Source organism: Canis lupus, chromosome 27 (genome assembly GCF_011100685.1).
Source record: "Canis lupus familiaris isolate Mischka breed German Shepherd chromosome 27, alternate assembly UU_Cfam_GSD_1.0, whole genome shotgun sequence".
NCBI lineage: Eukaryota > Metazoa > Chordata > Mammalia > Carnivora > Canidae > Canis > Canis lupus.
Genome location: NC_049248.1, coordinates 37,529,128 through 37,547,619, shown reverse-complemented (window position 1 = coordinate 37,547,619; position 18,492 = coordinate 37,529,128). Strand labels below are relative to the sequence as shown.

At 41.2% G+C, this 18,492-nt stretch overlaps 1 protein-coding gene across 3 annotated transcripts in view; it reads right to left on the bottom strand.

Moving 5' to 3' along the window:
• ANO6 (anoctamin 6) overlaps positions 1-18,492 on the bottom strand; it is a 184,709-nt gene that overhangs the window by 121,196 nt on the left and 45,021 nt on the right. The window contains exon 1 of one of the 3 annotated variants that reach the window (XM_038577416.1): positions 6,699-6,723. The exons of the other annotated variants lie outside the window; for them this stretch is intronic. Coding sequence (XP_038433344.1) covers positions 6,699-6,708 — 10 coding nt within the window. The 5' untranslated portion in view covers positions 6,709-6,723. Of the gene's footprint in view, positions 1-6,698; positions 6,724-18,492 lie in introns of those variants that run through there. 3 annotated transcript variants of the gene reach the window in all.

The window sequence follows — 18,492 nt, the reverse complement described above, 5'->3', positions numbered from 1 at the left end:
GAAAAGGAAGATCTCTGCGTTTCTTTCACACTGCCCACTGCTCCAGCAATGCATCAAACAGAAACATGCTCCTCCTTCATAGAAAAACAAAAGAGTGACAGTTCAGTGAGTCCCTTGGGCATCTCGCCCTTCCAGCCCTACCCTAGTGACAATTCCAAGGATTTCTTCCATCCACAAACAATATTATCCCTGAGAAGAGCTCTGATAAATACAATTTTCTTCATCTTGTATTTCCGTGAGGTTTAGAGTTGTTTTAGCTCCTCTTATGCACTGCCTCTCCCTATTCCCACAACCCTCCCCTCAAAAATTCAGCTCCAAAAATACACCTGGAAGTTAAACATGTCTCCTCTTGAAGAGCTGGGAACAATTATCACATTATTCATTCTCACATCCCAACCAAGTTAGCTAATGCTTTTACAGAAAAGCCCAATGTATATCACAAACTTCTCAGATTCTGAATGAATCCATTAGTTCCTTTAACATCTTAAACATTTTTATTGTACTAACATACGTAAAACACAAAAAATTCCATTTTAGCCATTTTTAAGTGTACGATTTGGTGGCATTAATTCTGTTCACAATGTTGTGCAACCATCACAACTATTTCCAAAACTATTTGTTAATCATATCAGAGACTCTGTTACCGCTAAGAAGTAACTTCCCATTTCCCCTCCCCACAGGCCACAGTCACGTCTAATCTACTATCCATCTCTATGAATTTGCCTATTATAGATATTTCATACGAGTGGAATCCTGCAGTATTTGACCTTTTGTCTCTGGCTTATTTCACTTAGCATAATGATATCAAGGTTCACCTATGTGGCAGCATGTGGCAGAACTTCACCCCTCCCTATGACTGAACGTTCTACCAAATGTGTGTGGCTGTGTCTGCAGTAAACCACTTTTTATCAATCATTCATTCATCCATTGATGGACACTTGGGCTGTTTCCACCTTTGGGCTGGTGTAATACCACAATGAACAATGGTAGACTAGTATCTGTTTGACTCTCTGTTTTCAGTTCCTCTGTGTATATACCTGGTAGTGGAATTGCTGAGACATCTGGTAATTTTCTGTTGAGCTTTTTTTGGGAACGACCAAATTGTTTTCCACAGTGGCTGTACCATTTCACAGTCCCATCAGCAATGTATCTACTTTATTATGGTTGTTGTCCATGCTTTTATTGTCATATCTAAGAATCCACCGCCAAGTCCAAGGTCATAAAGATTTACTCCTGTCTTCTTCTAAGAGTTTCATGGCTTTAGCTCTTATATTTAAATTGTTGATCCATTTGGAGTTAATCTTTTGTATATGGTATAAGGTTCAGTCCAACTTCATTCTTTCAGCATTTGGAAATACAGTTGTCACAACATCGTTTGTTAAAAAGATTCTTCTCTCTTCACTGAGTGTACTTGGCACCCTTCTCAAAACTTCATTGGCTAAAGATTTATTTCTGGCCTCTAGATTCTATCCTATTGGTCTATATGTTTATCCATATGTTAGTAGCATACTGTTTTGGTTACTACAGTAGCTTTGTAGTAAGTTTTGAAATCAGGAAATGTAAGTTCTCCGACTTTGTTCTTCTTTTTCAAAGTTGTTTTGGCTATTCAGGGCTCCTTACAATTCCACATGAATTTGAGTCAACTTTTCCATTTCTGCCATCTTTGCCACTTTAATAAACACATTTTAAAAAATTTAGATTTAACAGCATTAATAATAATCAGTCATATAAGTGGAGCATGATTTTATTTAATTTTACCAATTTGGTTTGTTTTTAAAAGCTTGGCTAAGACAGTTTATGTTCTATAAAGGACAAGTGGTATTAATTATAGAAATATGTTGCAACAATATCTTGGAAGGCTATTGCTATCACTTCACAGTTCAACTGGTCCAGGCCTTCCAGGACCCTCAGGGTCCTGAGTTTGCATTTGGCTACAGCTCAGCTGAAACCTGGTTCTAGTCATTGACCTGTTAGTCCCCAGATTATAGTGATTATACATGTCCTGGGGATGAAAGAAGACACCACACTTAAATTTCTATTGTCTTTAAACTCAAAGCACATTGAGTTGTAACTCCATGTTCACCCTACCTGATTTCAAAATGAGTTTTTGAAGCCTAGGAGGGATGAGAACATAGAAATGCAAGAAAAATAATTATGGGTCCATGTCCCCTTATCCGATATCTTTGATGCCAAACCTTTGTGTTTCAGAATTTAAAAAGAAAATAACTCTTTATATGTAAATAGTATATATTACTATGCACCCTCACTGGGGTCTGGGACAGCACCCCTTACTCAAACAAACTCATGTTTTGCAGCCAACAATATGAACAGTCACTCTAAGTGGGATAAATAAAATATATAAATAGTCTCAGGCAGGCTGAGGTCAGGTTTCTCCACCAAATAAGTTCAGATCTGTCAGGGGTTTTTTTGGTTTGTTTTTGTCTTTGAGGATAGTTGACATACAGTCTTACAATCTGTCAAGTTTTATAACCAAATGGATTACCAAAAAAATTCTTTTCAGCACTTTTTAGATTTTTGAATTCTAAGTAAAGAAGTGTTAAAGTTTAACTACTAAGAATGTATTTAGCACACAAAACAGAAGATCTCAAAACCCGATTACACAGCTTGTCATATATACACAGAGTAAAATACTTGCAATTGCCTTAGAATTAAAGACTAGGAAGGACCCCAGACTGTCATCATCACTCATCATCTCACGTGTTGAGTGTTTACCAAATCAGTATTTTCCCCAGTAATCTGCAACAACTAAACCCAGAGAGTGAACCGTAAATTTGCAAAAAAGAAAACCAGAATATACCATTTTTAATTATCAAATTGACAGAAAAAAATTACTAATACCTAATATTAGCAAAGAAGCAGAGAACACATACATATTTTGCTAGTGTTGGGTTGTAGGAGTTTCTGGTTGGCAATTTGGCAAATGTAGCAAAAGTTTTAATATTAGTCATTCTTCTGTCTTATAATTCTATTTCCAGGAAACAATTCTTGCTTGCTTAAGTCACTGATGACACAGTTATTGATAATATATAATACAATTATTTAAAATGACTTTGTAGAAGAATGCTCATCACACAAAATTTTAACAACGGACTTCAATGCAGAAAAGTAGATCATAAAACTGCATATAGTATATGGCCCAAAAGAATTGAAAGCAGGAACTCAAACAAATATTTGTATACCCCTTTTAATAGCAGCATTTTTCACAACAGCCAACAGGTGGGAGCAAACCAAGTACCTGACTATAGACGAATGGATGAACAAAATATACAATGCAATATTATTTAGCCCTAAAAAGCAAATTCTGACACATGCTCCAACATGAGTGAAATCCTAAGGACCTTACGCTAAATGAAATAAAGCTAGTCATAAAAGGACAACTACTATATGATTCCACTTATCTCATATCCCTAGAGTAGGTAAATCCAGAGACAGAAAGTAAACCAGTGGTTGTCAGAGGCTGAGAGGACAGAAGAAAGGGGAATTACTGCTTAATGGGTGTAGAGTTTCAGTTTTGTAAGATGAAAAACTTCCAGAGATGTTTTTCTGTGGTGACAGTTGCACAACACTGTAAATCTACTTAATGCCACTGAACCGTACATTTAAAAATGGTTACAATGTAAGTTTTGGGTAATGTGCATTCATTCTATCACAAAGTGTAGTTCTGCTAACAACTGTGGGTGAAGCTGCACCAGGTAGCAGCCCTTGGGGGACCATAGACAGGTGAGCGTAAACAAGATCTATGATATGCATTACCCTCCGTAGCTGGAGACGTCTTTGTAGGCTTCAGTCCATAACTGCTGTCTGTGGTGGTCAGTGTAGAGGACTTTTACAGTCCTAGGGCTCTCATCACCTTGCCTATATTTTAACTCTCCCCTCTGTCATGGGCCATTTTCCAATAAACTGAAAAGTATATACAACTAACAAGAAAAACCTGACATATATTTTACGATCTAAATTTGTGTGGGATAAAAATAAATTTAAACAAAAGATAACGGGTGTTGGAATGTCAGGTGTTTTTCTTATCTGTTTACGTTTTCCAATTTTCTACAGTGAACATATACAAAAGATGACCACGTTAAGAAGTGTCTCAATCTTAACGACAAGCCAAGTTCTTGATTTCCACCCTCTACTTTGCCTTCTCTCCAGCAAAAAGGCTTGCTATGCACCCCCACCCCCAGTCTTCCCCATCTTAATAAATGGACCCCAAATCCAGAAAATTAATCAGATCAAAATTACTGGAGTCATCCCTGGCTCCTTTCCTTCATACGCTTACATTTAACTCCTCAATGAGTCCTCTCCGCTGAATTTTCAAAGTCCATCCAGATTTTGATTTAAGCTACCAGTTAAATAACAGATCCATAAAGCAGCTACTTCCCACAATTCCCATAGTGCCTAAAAAATACCAGCTAACACTTAGAGAGTCCTTATATTCCAATGTCTGTTTTATAGCTAAGATTTTTATACATGAGCCCATTTCATCCTCATGACAGCCCTATAAGCTAAAAAATAAATATTGCAATTACCTTTATGTCACTGATGAAGATGCACAGGCAAGTCAAGCATTTTGTCCACAGACACACAGCTAATGAGCAAGCGAATCAGAATTTAAACCCAGGAGCCTATAGGCTAGGCTTGAAGCCATATTACACACTGTCCCTTGGCCTTCGGTAGCTTGCTCTCTCTCATCATTCAAGTCGATGTTCAATATGCCTGCCTCAGAGAGGCTGTCCCTGAAATCCTAACATTAACAGCCCAATGATACAGCTACTGTTCTGCACCACCTTGCCCTACTGTGCTTTCCTTTAGTAATTAATAATAACTTCATTATTACATATTAAGTGAATCCCATGAGGGAGTTTGCGGGTAGCTGAATCCCAAGCACCTAGAACAGTATCTGGGATGCGTTAGGAACTCCATAATTATCTGAATGACTTACCAAATGGATGCATAACTTCTATCAGGCTGGCTGCTGGAATTAGATAGACCTGATTTCAAATCCCAGACCCACCACTTCCTCACTATGTGACTTTGGCCAGTTTAGTCAATCTTTCTATGCTTCAAAGTCTACACCTGAAAACTAGGAATGATAGTACTTCCCCTCGGGGTTGTTTTGAAGATGTGGTGTGTGAAATGTTTAGCACGGTGCCTGCACATAGTAAACACTAGATGAGTATCAGCTACAAGTATTATATATAGAGAGAGGGAGAAAATGATATGTTTGAAACTTTCATTTTTTTTAAGACACACAGCCTTCAGAGTATCTCAAGAAATAAGAGCGCCGACAGCACTTTATTAAATGTTCTGTTATATCAAAAATTAGGAAGCTGTCTGTAAATTCAGTCTAATACTTAAGAGACTGTGAAGAGAACTCAAGAAACATGTAAATCCCATTTTTACGCATTCTCTATCATATTCTTTCTTTTTTTTTTTCTTAAGATTTTATTTATTCATTCATGAGAGACACACAGAGAGAGAGGCAGAGACACAGGCAGAGAAAGAAGCGGGCTCCATGCAGGGAGCCTGACATGGGACTCGATCCTGGGACTCCAAGATCAGGCCCTGGGCTGAAGGCGGTGCTAAACCACTGAGCCACCAGGCTGCCCTATTTAAGTATTTCCAAATCATACTCATTACTTAATTTTTGAATGTATGGGAATTTTTTTTTTAAGATTTTATCCATTTATTTGACAGAAAGAGAGACAGCGCGTACAAGCAAGGAAGCAGCAGGCAGAGGCAGAGGGAGAAGCAGACTCCCTGCTGAGCAGGGAGCCCAACACAGAGTGGATCCCAGGACCCTGGAATCATGACCTGAGCCAAAGGCAGGCAGACCTGTAATCAACTGAGTTACCCAGAAGCATCCCTCACATCAGACAAGCACCTCTCCAGGTGGTCCCAGGCATTAAACCCAGGCCCTCTGCACCACAGAAAAATAACCAAGTCCGGGTGTCTCTTTCATTACACTCTGATTCTGTAATTTGAAACACTAGTTCAGTTGCCAGCTAGTAAGGACCTCCCATTACTCTCCCCAGTGTAGATGAGGCTGGGAATGGTGATGGGGGTGGAAAGACAAGTGGAACCACACAGGAACATTCCAGTCCTAATTTGGGAGCTCTTTACTTAATGCGTTGGAAGGCCATTTCTTTTAGAATCCCATCAGGGACTTCATCATGTGATTATCCTCCAGCTGGCCAGATGCAGTTTAAGAGACTCAAGCTTTTCCATTCTAGAAAATACCACAAAGTAGTTATTTGAAATTTTAAAAATAAATAGATCGTTGGAACATAGTTAAATCACCTTAGAGATGCAAGGTATTTAAATTTTCTCAAAATATGCACTTAACATGCTAATTACAGAAATAACTAATACAAATGACACTTAAAGCAGAATGCCTTTCCCTAGGGAGTAATAATCCTGAGGCTTGTTCCAGGATCAAATGTCTTAAATTACCCATCCCTTAGGAGTTCATCTCATGTCTGCTTTTGTCCTTGTCCCCACTTTCTGTGTACCAAATTTATATAAGCATCGAGCTTTCACACAAAATAATACCAATCATTTATGTAGCATGCAACACCAGCTAAGCACTACAGGTCTCGTAAAATTGTCCATTAAGATATTTATATATGAAAAAAAAAGATATTTATATATGAAGGTTTTAGGTAAAAACAGCAACAACATACAATTGGCCATCCAGGGGGACAGCTGCTACACAGGGCAGGGACGCTGAAGGCACTCCAGAGCCGTCCTGGCTGGGGGTTGCAGGAGGTGGTCTCTAAATCGAGTTCTGAGTGATATACAAGAGGAGATCGGAGATCATTTAAGAGGCTGCTCTCATAAGAAAATCCAGGCTCGGGGATCCCTGGGTGGCTCAGTGGTTTCGTGCCTGCCTTTGGCCCAGGGTGCGATCCTGGAGTCCCGGGATCGAGTCCCGCTTTGGGCTCCTGGCATGGAGCCTTCTTCTCCCTCCGCCTGTGTCTCTGCCTCTCTGCCTTTCTCTCTCTCTATCATAAATAAATAAAAATAAATCTTTCAAAAAAAAAAAAGAAAAAAAGAAAAGAAAAGAAAAGAAAAGAAAAGAAAAGAAAGAAAAGAAAAGAAAAGAAAAGAAAAGAAAAGAAAGAAAAGAAAAGAAAAGAAAAGAAAAGAAAAGAAAAGAAAAGAAAAGAAAATCCAGGCTGGAACTAACAGGATGGTGGTAGTGGGGATGAACAGAATTAGATGGGGTCTTAGGGCCTCAGAATCAACAGGCCTTTCCCAACTGGAGGGAAATTTAGAGACGCCCTGTCTCGGAGTCCTACTTGACTTGGGCAACTGGGTTCGCTAAGCAAGACGGGCCTTCAAATCTCCAACTTCTCCTTTGCCAGTTTCAGTAAGATCTCTTCACCTTCTGTTTTATAGAGGAAGTGGAAAACTAGATGCTTTTAGAGAGAAATATCATGCAGTTCCACTGCCGCCGAACTACATTCATTTATTCATTCAAACAACAAGTATTTCTTGGCTGCCTGCCATGTGCCAGCACTGGTCGAGGCTCTGGGGCTGCAGCAGTGACGGAGGACCCTGCTCCCCACCTGCTCATCCTCCTTGGCCTAAAGCCCCTCCCCATGCCTTGGTACCCATCTTACTATAGGACATCCAGCACTTTATTCCTGTGACTTTGATCTACTCTTCATTTGCCCCTCGTCGATATTTTTCATGCTCCAATTTCTTCCATCTTTTTTTTTTTTTTCAATTTCTTCCATCTTAAGAAAGAAAAAAGAAAGAAAGAAAAAGCCCCTTGCCTTGGCCACTGTCACACTATCAAAACGTTAAATGCACATGCTCCACATGCTCCATTTGACTCCACAGCTCCATTTTTGGAACCTGTTCCACAGAAATCCCTGTACACACATATATGTAAGGAATGCACAAATAAATATCTACATGTATGTTCAGTGTAGCATCGTGTTTCAGAAGGCAAAGATGTCTAAATAAAACCCAAATATCCAGAGAATCTATCACAACATGATAGAAAACTGTATATATTCATGTGATTAGGTGTTTGACCAAACACACACAGGTGAAAATACAGGCTTCTGCAGACTATATGGCAATAAATCCAATTTTAGACAAGTAAATATGCACCGATGTGGTATGTGATAGCATATGCATAGAAGAATCTGAAAGGCTATGCCTCAAACTAGTAATGGTAGTCAGGAGGGAATGCAGTTATAGAGATTATTCTCAGTCATATTTTTTAATGCTTAAAACTTTTACAATGAGTACATACTACTCTGATAATCAAAACAAAACAATAAAGATAAGAGGTAATCATAAGATAAAAAGCTATCGTAAGAAGGAAAAGAACAACTTCATCAGCCTTTTCCACTGAATCTGCCGTATTACAACATAGTCCAAAATCCTTAATCTTACTGCCACAGCTCTGCGTGAGCAAGCACCCCTCCTGTAGGGACCAGCCTCTGGCCACCTGCCACCTGACTGGCTCAGGTCATCCCGAGACCCAACATCTATTTTACATTTTGGCCTTATCTGACATCTCAGCAACCTTTGACACAGCTGACCATGACTTCTTTCAAAGACTCTCTTCTCTTACAAGTTCATCCACCCCTGTGTTGGCGCCTCCTCCCTGATTGGAGCTTTACTTCTGAAAATATTCAGGGTTCCACCTACGGCCTACTCCTCTGTAATTTATCCCTGGCATCTGTTAACAGCTTTAGATAAAAGGTTCCAAATGCATTATTCTAGTTCAGGTGGTCTCTTGATTCCAGATTCATACATCCAACTTCTTCTGTGACACCTCCACTTGGAAACTTCCTAGACATCTCACACTCACAGAATGTTCACACGGGATTTATGTTTACACACACACACACTTCTTCCTCCATGATTTCTTGTCTCTGTAAAGGGCACTACCATCTATGCAGCTGGTCAAGCCAGAAACCTGGGTATCATCCTGGACTCCCCTCTCCTCTTCATCCTCACAGCCAAACATTCACCATCCTATGCTTCTGAATATAACTTCAGTCTGTGTTCCTCTTTCCATCTTACAATGTCAAGCAACCCTGACCTGGGCTAGAACAGAAATTTCCTGACCAATCACCTGCCAACAGTTCTCCCCGCCCCCCCCCCCAATCCATTCTCCTTTCAGCAGCCTAAGTGAACTTTGAAAATGAAATTCTGACCCCATACTCTTCTGCATTAAACCTTTTAGTAGCTTCCCATTAGGAAGCTACTTCAAAATTTATGAACACAAGCATGTGTTATTTCTGTAACGGCCAAAGTAAGAACAATAATTTAAAAAAAAAATTATTTATTCATGGGAGGCCAGAGAGAGAGGCAGAGACATAGGCTGTCTGTGGGGAGCCCGATGTGGGACTTGATCCCAGGACCCTGGGATCACGCCCTGAGCCAAAGGCAGATGCTCAATCACTGAGCCACTCAGGCCTCCTAAGAACAATAATTTTTAAAGGAGTCTGGTTACAAAGAGACTATAAGCATCATGAGAGCAGGGGTTATGTCTGTGTAGTCTGATGCTGAAGCTCAGTGCCTAGCCAGTCTGTGCACATTCCTGACTCTAATAAATACAGACTGGCGGGCTGAATGAGCTTCTGAATGAGACACAGAAGAACCTAGGCTGGCCACAGTTGAGGCAGGTAGAGTTTTGTTTGCTGTGCCTTGTTCTGGAAGATGAAGCATGTACTCATATTACATATATTACATATTCACATGCACACACAAATGTTGATGGAAAAGAGTGAAGGAAAAATACACAGGAGGGGTCACTGATGGAGAGAGGCATAGGTAGAGGGGTTAACCTTAATCAGAGAAGCAAAGTTAAGTGTGAACAGAAGTGTATATGTTTATTACATACATGCACATTTTTTTTTGAGGGAAGAAAGGGAGTGGAGGCATTGTCCCCCGAAAGTTTCCACTCCCTCTGTGACTTAAGAAGATGATCTACTAAGAATGAGGGGAAAGGGTATGAAATAAGGACATGAGGAAAGCAGTGAGAGTATGAAATCCTTTCCAGGACTGATACGCATGTCCGCTGGCCAGGTGTGCAAGGTTCAGTTTCTGTTCTGGGATTTTCATCCCGAGCTCTGCAAATGCTCAAGAGTCCAATTTTCTTTTTGGCCTCCCATCCGTAAGACAACAGGTCCCCAGAGTCAGTATAAGAAGCAAGTGTATCCCTACTAACCTGGGAAACTCTGACAAAAGGATTCCTATGCCCCACCCCACAGAGATTCCACGTCAGTAACTGGGCACTCTGGTGGCTCTGGTGTGCAGCTCAGTCTGGAAAGTGCTGCCCTAAGGAACCTCACCTTGGCCTCCGGCCCACAGGGTCACTGGCCTCACAGATCACATATTCTCCTCAGTCACTGTACTGACCACTGCTGAGCACAATGGCTTGTGATCAAACCAGCCAGTCAAAACCACAGTGACATACAACGTCCACTCAGTCTTTCCATCTAACAAGAAACCACAATGTGGAAGAGAGAGAAAATACAGATGTGGCTTTTATCTACTCACACATGGCCCGGATGGGAAGGACACGCTTCCTGGTGGGGTTGCTACCGAGAATGGCCATCCCTGCTAAAGGGTGGAAAGGAAAGAAACCAGACCTCTTTCTCTATTATCTTCTCCATTTTTCTGGCTCAACACTAACACTTTCTCTCCCTATCAAGGACATGGATCCAAGTAGGCTTTGCAGCTGAACTACCATCAGCTGAAAAGACCCTAGAGGAAAAAAAAATCAGAATTTTTAACAGTTTCTTGTTCATGAAACGTGGGTTGCAATTTCATTGAGACTTTAAAGATACCAGAGTCAGAGACTGAACGACAAACCAAGGAGAAGTTTCGCTTCTGCATTTCTCTGGCAGGCTGCTGCGACTCTATTTCCAAATCAGGTGTTCAGTTACACATGATCATCCCAACTTCTTAGACATAAAATCAGTCTTTGAGTAAAAAAGAGATCCTAAAATCATCTGACTTCAATCTCTTGGACTGACCGATGAGAAAATTGTGGAGGCCGAGAAAAATTAAGGCCATCCCACCTAAAATTTAGCATTAGCTCAAGTACAGCCATCTTAGGCCCCTGTGAATAAGAGCTGAACTTTATGGGAAAAACTGCAGAATGTCCTCAATGTCCTCGGCAGGTAATCCCATATCAGAAAGACAACAGAGCCCACGCCCATAGTAGAAAGTCTCATATTAGAGTAAGAACAGAGCTCAATGCCCTTGAAAGCCCCACATCAGAATGTAAACAGAACTTGGAGAAATTCTTCCACCCCTTCTGAAAATCCCCTAGACCAGCCTATAAAAAACCCAGCTGTAACTCACTTCGAGGTCCAAGTCCCTGCTCCGCTGTGTCGGGTATACTTGGACCCAAGCTCGAGCTTGCTAATAAACCCTCGTGCGCTTGCATCGGTGTTGGCTCCTTGGTGGTTTCTCAGATTCTCAGTCTTGGGCACAACAAAAATCATGGTGAGAGAGGATGCCCAGAATTAAGTATTAAATCTGGGAAGAGGACCCAAGCTTCTTAACTCCTGGTTCAGGGAACTTGCCACTGTACTCAACCCTAACAGTAGCTAAAGGGAAGAACTAAAGCCAGTGAAAATGGATTCACAATTTACAAAGAACTCCCATTTCACAGTGTGATCAAATGCCTCATAAATGACAAAGAAAAACGTGTCACGTGAGGCCTTCATTTAAAGGTGGAAGTACTAGGAGCTCCTGGGTGGCTCAGTCAGTTAAGTGTCCTCCTTCAGCTCAGGTTATGGTTATGATCCCAGGATCCTGGGATCCAGCCCCTCATCGGGGAGCCTGCTTCTCCCTCTCCTTCAGCCCCTCCCACCCGCTCTGTTCTTGCTCTCTTAAATAAATACATAAATAAAATCTTATAAATAAATAAATAAAGGTGGAGTACTAAACACCTGCATTGAGTCCTGCTCCCTCCTCAAACACCACTGGGACATAAACTGATAAAAAGGGCAAAGTAGAAGAGATGGTAACACAATTTTGGAAGATGGAGAGCAAGTAGTTAAGTGGAGACTAGCTAAGCAGACTGGAGAAAGCTCAATCCAAAACTAGGACTACCTAGAAGCAATGTCATTTAAATGATAAACCCTCAAGAGGCTGAGGGACTGGCAGCACCAGGATCCTCTGGAAGTGGAGGTGAAGGTGGGCAGAGAATTGGCTGCAAATCTGTTTAAGAAGTAGAAAGACCCCAGGTTCTCTCCCTCACTCCGTGGAGAAAGTAACTGCCTTTGAACTCCCAGACCCCATCTAGGAAAAGACCGAGAATGTATTCCCTGAAAAGAGTCAACAAGGGATCTTTGGACCAGAGGATTCTAGGCATAGTTGAGGACTGGGATTTCACACTGAAGAGAGATTACACAAAACACTACTGCTGAATGTTGAAATACCCCAGCCTTGTACTTGGCTTTCTTACTAGTCCTCTTTTCTCTGGAGGATCTGGTCAGCTCAACAAACAAACAAACAACCTAAAAACACATCAGGATTTCCTAAACAAACCAAAAACAAGCAGCCCCGCCTCGAATGAAGCTAAACCCAATCTGCCAGCAAAGAACCTCTAGTCATCTTTTTTAGATAGCTGATCTAAAACAGGAGGGAATAACAAAGACTTAGTGGATATTAGGGAAAGCATCTAACAGAGAAAAAGCAAAGCAACTTAGAAAATCACAGGATGAAGAAATTTAAAAAAATAAAAATCAAAGCAAAAAACAAAAATCTCAGCGTCTTCAGTTATCTGAGAAAAGTACACTCATGAAATAAGGACAAGACATTATCAAAGTGAGAGAGAGTGGGAGAAATAAAAATATTAACTCTTAGAAATTAGGGACGCCTGCGTGGCTCAGCGTTTGAGCATCTGCCTTTTCAGCTCAGGGTATGATCCCGGACTCCCAGGATCTAGTCCCACATCAGGCTCCCTCAGGGAGTCTGCTTCTCCCTCTGTGTCTCTGCCTCTCTGTGTCTCTCATGAATAAATAAATAAAAATCTTTAAAAAAAAAAAAAAAAACACTTAGAAATTAAAGTGATGGCAGATTGAAAATTCAATAGAAGGCTTGAAAGATATGATTCAGGAAATGTCCACAAAAGTTGAATGGAAAGACAGAAAGGGAAAATAGGAAAGATGGAAAGTTTGGGGGCCAATTCAAGAGAGCCAATATCCAGATAATAGAGTGTTCATCATCAAAGAAAATGGAGGGGCAGTGATTATAAATGGAAGAAATATCCCAAAATTGAAAGGCATTTTTTTTTTTTTCTAGAATTGAGGGACATCTTTCTCCCAAAAATGAAGGATACTGCTTTTCCTTTAAAGATAAGTAGGAGGGGGACAGGATTTGCATAGCAAATAGGATGCGCTTCCGGCATATTAAATGCAAACAGACCTACACCAACTACTTTATTATGGAATTTCCAGAAATAGTTTTCATACAAAGGGTTTTAAGTCCAAAAGGCGAGAACTTCTCAAGAGCAACACTGGAAGGCAGAGGTTTCAAAATTCAGGGAAGAGATGATTTCTATCCAAGAACTATAGTCAAGCCATCAGCTAAAAGCCAGGGAGAACAAAGGCACTGTCAGACCTGCACATCTCACAAAATTCTCTCTTCTTACGCTCTTTCTCCATAAGGAACTGGAGATTGTGCAACCAAAATGAAGTAGTAAACCAAGAAAGAATAAATCATTCATTTCAAGAGATCAGTGGCGCCAATACAAGAAGGCAAAAGGAGTCCTCAGGAGGGTGGTGAAGGAGAAGCCCTAGCTGTTTTGGGGCCAAGGAAGCAACCTAGGCAGAGACAAGATCAGAAAGTCTGAGAGAAATTTCCCCAGAAAGATGAATCTGGTACATTCTCGATGTGGTTGACCAACTGAGAGAGTTACAACTACGGTGGAGTCTAAGGTTGAATATATTCCTAAAGTACACCCAAAATGAAGAGATAAGAAAAAAATATCTCCTATGCAGTCTTGAGAGGAAAAGTAATTAAACTATATTACGGGGCTCATCTTTGGAAAGTATTAAAGTAAGCACTGCATATTGATCTTAGCAAAATTACAACAGAATTACAACCGGAAGGATGGTGGTTGAGAAATTTGTGTAAGAGGGGAACGGGGTGGATGAACCCCAGCCAAATACTCACTTTTTCATCAATAGATAATCCCTAAAACTAAAAAACAGATGAGTAACAATACAATTACATTAATTAAAGACATAGAAGTAATTACCAAAATATCAGCTGAAGTTGAAAACACTTGCATCTGGGGAGCATAAAATGGAAGGGGAGAAGCTGCTCTTCTTCATAACAAATCTTGTATTACTTAATTCTCTACTTATGTAAATGTTATAATTATATGACACCATGACAAAAGCAATAATAATAATAATAATAATAATAATAATATTTTTTCCCTTAAAAAGAAATGGAAGTGTAGACTCATGTCAAACATCTCATGACATGACACATATAAACATAAGCCCAGTTCTGGCACCTACTATGTACAGAAGATAGAACAGACAACACCACAGAAAAAGTCCCTTTTCAGGGAACTTACACTCTATAATAAAACTAAACACAGGATCTAGTAAGACAGGATAGGAATGTATCTATTAGAAGCGGCAACACACAGAGCTTGAGTGACCCTGAGAAATTTCAGAAGAGGGATGGGAAAAGACAGCAGATCAGAGCAAAGAGAAAAATGAGTAGTGAAGAACTGTAATAGATCTAGGAAATATTTTAGAAATTCTGCCTTAATGAAGGACCCAAGAAATGGGGTGAGAGATGGAGAGGAGCACTCGGGTTTAGGAAGGTGTTTGGTTCTTTAATTTTTAATATAGGGATACCTGAGCATTAATTCATTTATTCTTTCAATCGTTCAAAAAACACTTACTGAGCACCAAAACAGTGTTCTTATGCAGCTTAGGATCTACTAGGGGACAGAGGCAATAAACAAATACAGACGTAACTTCAGGGAGAGAGAAATGCTTGGAAGTCAAGTGAAGCAGATGAAGGAATGGACAGTACCCATGATATTTTAGATAGGGGAGTCAGGTAGGCCAGCCAGCTCTGAAGGGTAACGTCTGAGGGAGAACTGAGTGAAGTGCAAGAGCAAGAATCCCAGACAGGAAGGGCTTGGGAGGTGAGAGCAGGTGGAGAGGAGGAGGAGAACAGCATTCCAGGCTGGAGGGTGGCATGTCAAGGGTCTGTGAGAGGCTGGTGTGGCTGGAGCACCTTGAGAAATGGGCAGAGAGAGAAGAGATGGGGACAGGGAGGTGGCGGGGGCCGTACAGTATATGGACTTTATATTGTTTGTAGAGGAGCCACTACAGATAGTATAAAAGTAGGAAACAGAGAATTCTCATGGCTGCTGTGTGAACTCCGACCACAAGGTAAGGAGTAGAGGCAGGAAAGGGGCTGGGGAAGTGATTCCAAAGTCCTAGCAAGAAGTGGTGGTGGTGGTGGCCTGGGATTGGGTGTAGGTGTGGGATGGGAGATGAGGAGTGCTTGGATTTGGGATAGATGCTAATGGGTCTAATATGAGGTGTGAAAAAAAGTCCAGGAAGACTTCGGGTTTGGGGGCCTGAGCAACTGGATGGAGTCACTGCCAAGATGAGGAACAACGGAAGACCTGTAGGTTTAGAAAACAAATGAGAAGTTGGTTTTGCCTGTGCCATGTTTGGGATGTCCAGTAGACAACCAAGTGACTCGTCTAAGCCAGCAGATGAAGAACCAGGGAGAGACAGGGCCTGGGGATATGTATGATATGGGAGTCTTCACCATACAGATGGTATTTAAAGCTCTGGAAATGAGTATCACCTAAGTAGTGAGCCGAGACGGGAAGCAGTCAGAGAACAAAGCCACTGGCACTCAAAAGTTAGAGGCCAGGACTAGGGAGAGGAGGATCCAGTAGGGGAGACAGAAAAAACAAGGGAGTTGCAAGGAGAATGAAAACAGAACAGCATCACAGAAGCCAAATAAAGAATTTCAGGAAGGAGGGAGTGGTCAGCTGTGCCCAGTGCTGCTAAGATAAGCAAGAGCTCCAAGATAAGGGGCCAGGGCCTCCATGACTCATGATGAATGAACAATGCTCTGAGATAACATTCCTTACCCACAAATGCACTCAGGCTATTTAGTAATCTGGAATAGTAAGTCAGTTCATCCAGAACACCAACGCTCTGTCTCCATGAAGGCCTCATCACATGGCCAGCCCTCCCTCCTTCAGGATTCTCCCAGAAAGCAACCCAGGAGATCCCCATGCAAAGAGAAATAAGGGCAGCTCTCATGGGGAGGCTTAAAAGAAATGGATTGTTCGACCAATGCTCATGGGGGAGAATCAGATATGCTTGGGCAGAAGTGTTCCACAGGTTTCTACGTTTTTCCAACTCACAGCCTAGGAAAAGAAAATTAACGAAATCATTCCACCAGCTTACATAGCCACTGAAACTGCAGAGGATCTGTAGTTTCTGCAACCTCTGATTACTGTTTCTAACCCCTTTTTCTCTCCCTATTTGCCATTTTGCGCCACCGGAATTTTTTTTTTTTTTTTTTTTTTTTTTTTAATCTGAGGTTTAACTTGTATATATGGTAAAAGTTTACACCAACTCCGGTGCATGTTGACTAATAGAGAGTCACGTAGCTTCCTCTTGCCCCTCCATAGTCAGTTTCCTCCACTCACTTCTGGTCCCTGGCAAGCAAGGAGCTGATTTCTCTCTATAGTTTTGCCTTTTCAAAGTGTCATATACCTGGAATCCAATCATATGCAGCCTTTTGTATCTGGCTTCTTTGACTCAGAGTTAACACTTTCGAGGTTTATCCATGTCATTGCCTCTATTGGTAATCTGCTTCCTTTTGCTACTCAACCGCTATTCCATGGTGGGCGTGTACCAGTTTATCCATTTGCCAGTTGATGGATGGACATTTGAGTTGCTTCTCTTATGAATAAACTTCTATAAGCTTTTGCTAGAAAGTCTTTTGTGGACACAGGTTTTCATTTCTCAAGTCAACACCTAGGAGTGGAATTGCTGGGTCACGCAGCATCCTGTTTTTGCCCACTAAGAATAGCTCAACATCTGCCGAGCACTTTGTATCACACAATATTCCAAGCTCCTTACGTGCCTTGTGTTAATTTTTAAAACAGCAAGTTGTTTAAACAAGTTATTAATGCCCCTGCCTTATTGATAAGGAAACTAAGGCACAAAGGGATTAGTTGACTTGCCCAAGATCACACAGCTAAGCAGGCAACAGAGCCAGGATTTGCAAACCTAGGAATCACGTCACCAAGTGCAAGTTATCAACCATTTTGCTTTGCTGCCTCCTTCAAGTCAAATGCATGATGGCTTAGAGTGTTTGGGCTCTAAGTGTTTGGGCCCAAAATGGCCATTGCTGACTATTCCTTTTCCCCTCTTTAAATCATGACAATGAATACACTGGAACTCTGAGTGTCACTGCAATGACAACATGCCATTTTTTAAGTCAGAACTTTAGAGGACATTATGAAGAAATGCTTTTAACTGTGTCACGGAAGCTTATAACCTATTAATGCTAACAACTGTAAGGACAGCTAAAGTCAGTCCGCTTCTACCAGTATGGTAAAACTCTCTTCTGGAGATTTCTCCACTCTCATGATGTAAGAGGCCATGCTGGTTAGAAAATTATAAGGACCCTGGAATCAGACAGACCTGGATTTAAATTTTGGCTCTGCTTCCTAGTGGGTTGGTAGATAGATAGACAGACAGACAGACATATACTCACCTGTGAACACGTGTAAGTGCTAATTTGCAAGGCAGTCGTAAAGATTTGATGGCACAACATGAGACACTGAACACTGTGTCTTACATAGTTAATAAACCCTCCTCCCCCCCATCCCCCTTCTCTTCTACAATGTACCGCCGGGCCTCTGAAATTAGTATGATAGAGTTACTTAGCAAAAAGTTTTTTTTTCCACCGGTCTGTTCCTTTTTCACCCAAAAAGCAGCAAAGGAGAGACCGGACCCAGGTGCTTCTTTAAAATTTCATATTTCATCTTAAAAAAGAAGTCATGCGAACTTCGCGCTTTATATGCCACGGAATAAACAAAAGTATTTTAATATTAAAATATTTTACCTTGACCTCCAGCTACGTGACTTCGTTTTCTCCTGAAATGTCTAAGAATACTTAAGGAAGATCCCCCCGAACACACAGTGGCCTCACTTGCACGCTGCCACCTTCCTGATTGTAAAGCAGGAAACGATGATGTCTTAACACTTCAGAGTGAGTCCGCACACTCTGGTCATTCTTCTCTCCTGGCTGCAGCATCTCACCATCACCTTCATGTTTACCCTACAGCTCAGTCCAGTTTAAGCTCCAAGAACTTCGCATCTTCCAAACAGGAAAACAGCTATGTCCTGTTACCCCTGTGCGCGGCCTCCGGGCCACCTCTGCTAAAGGGATGCTGGTACAGCCTGGCTCCTTCCTGAG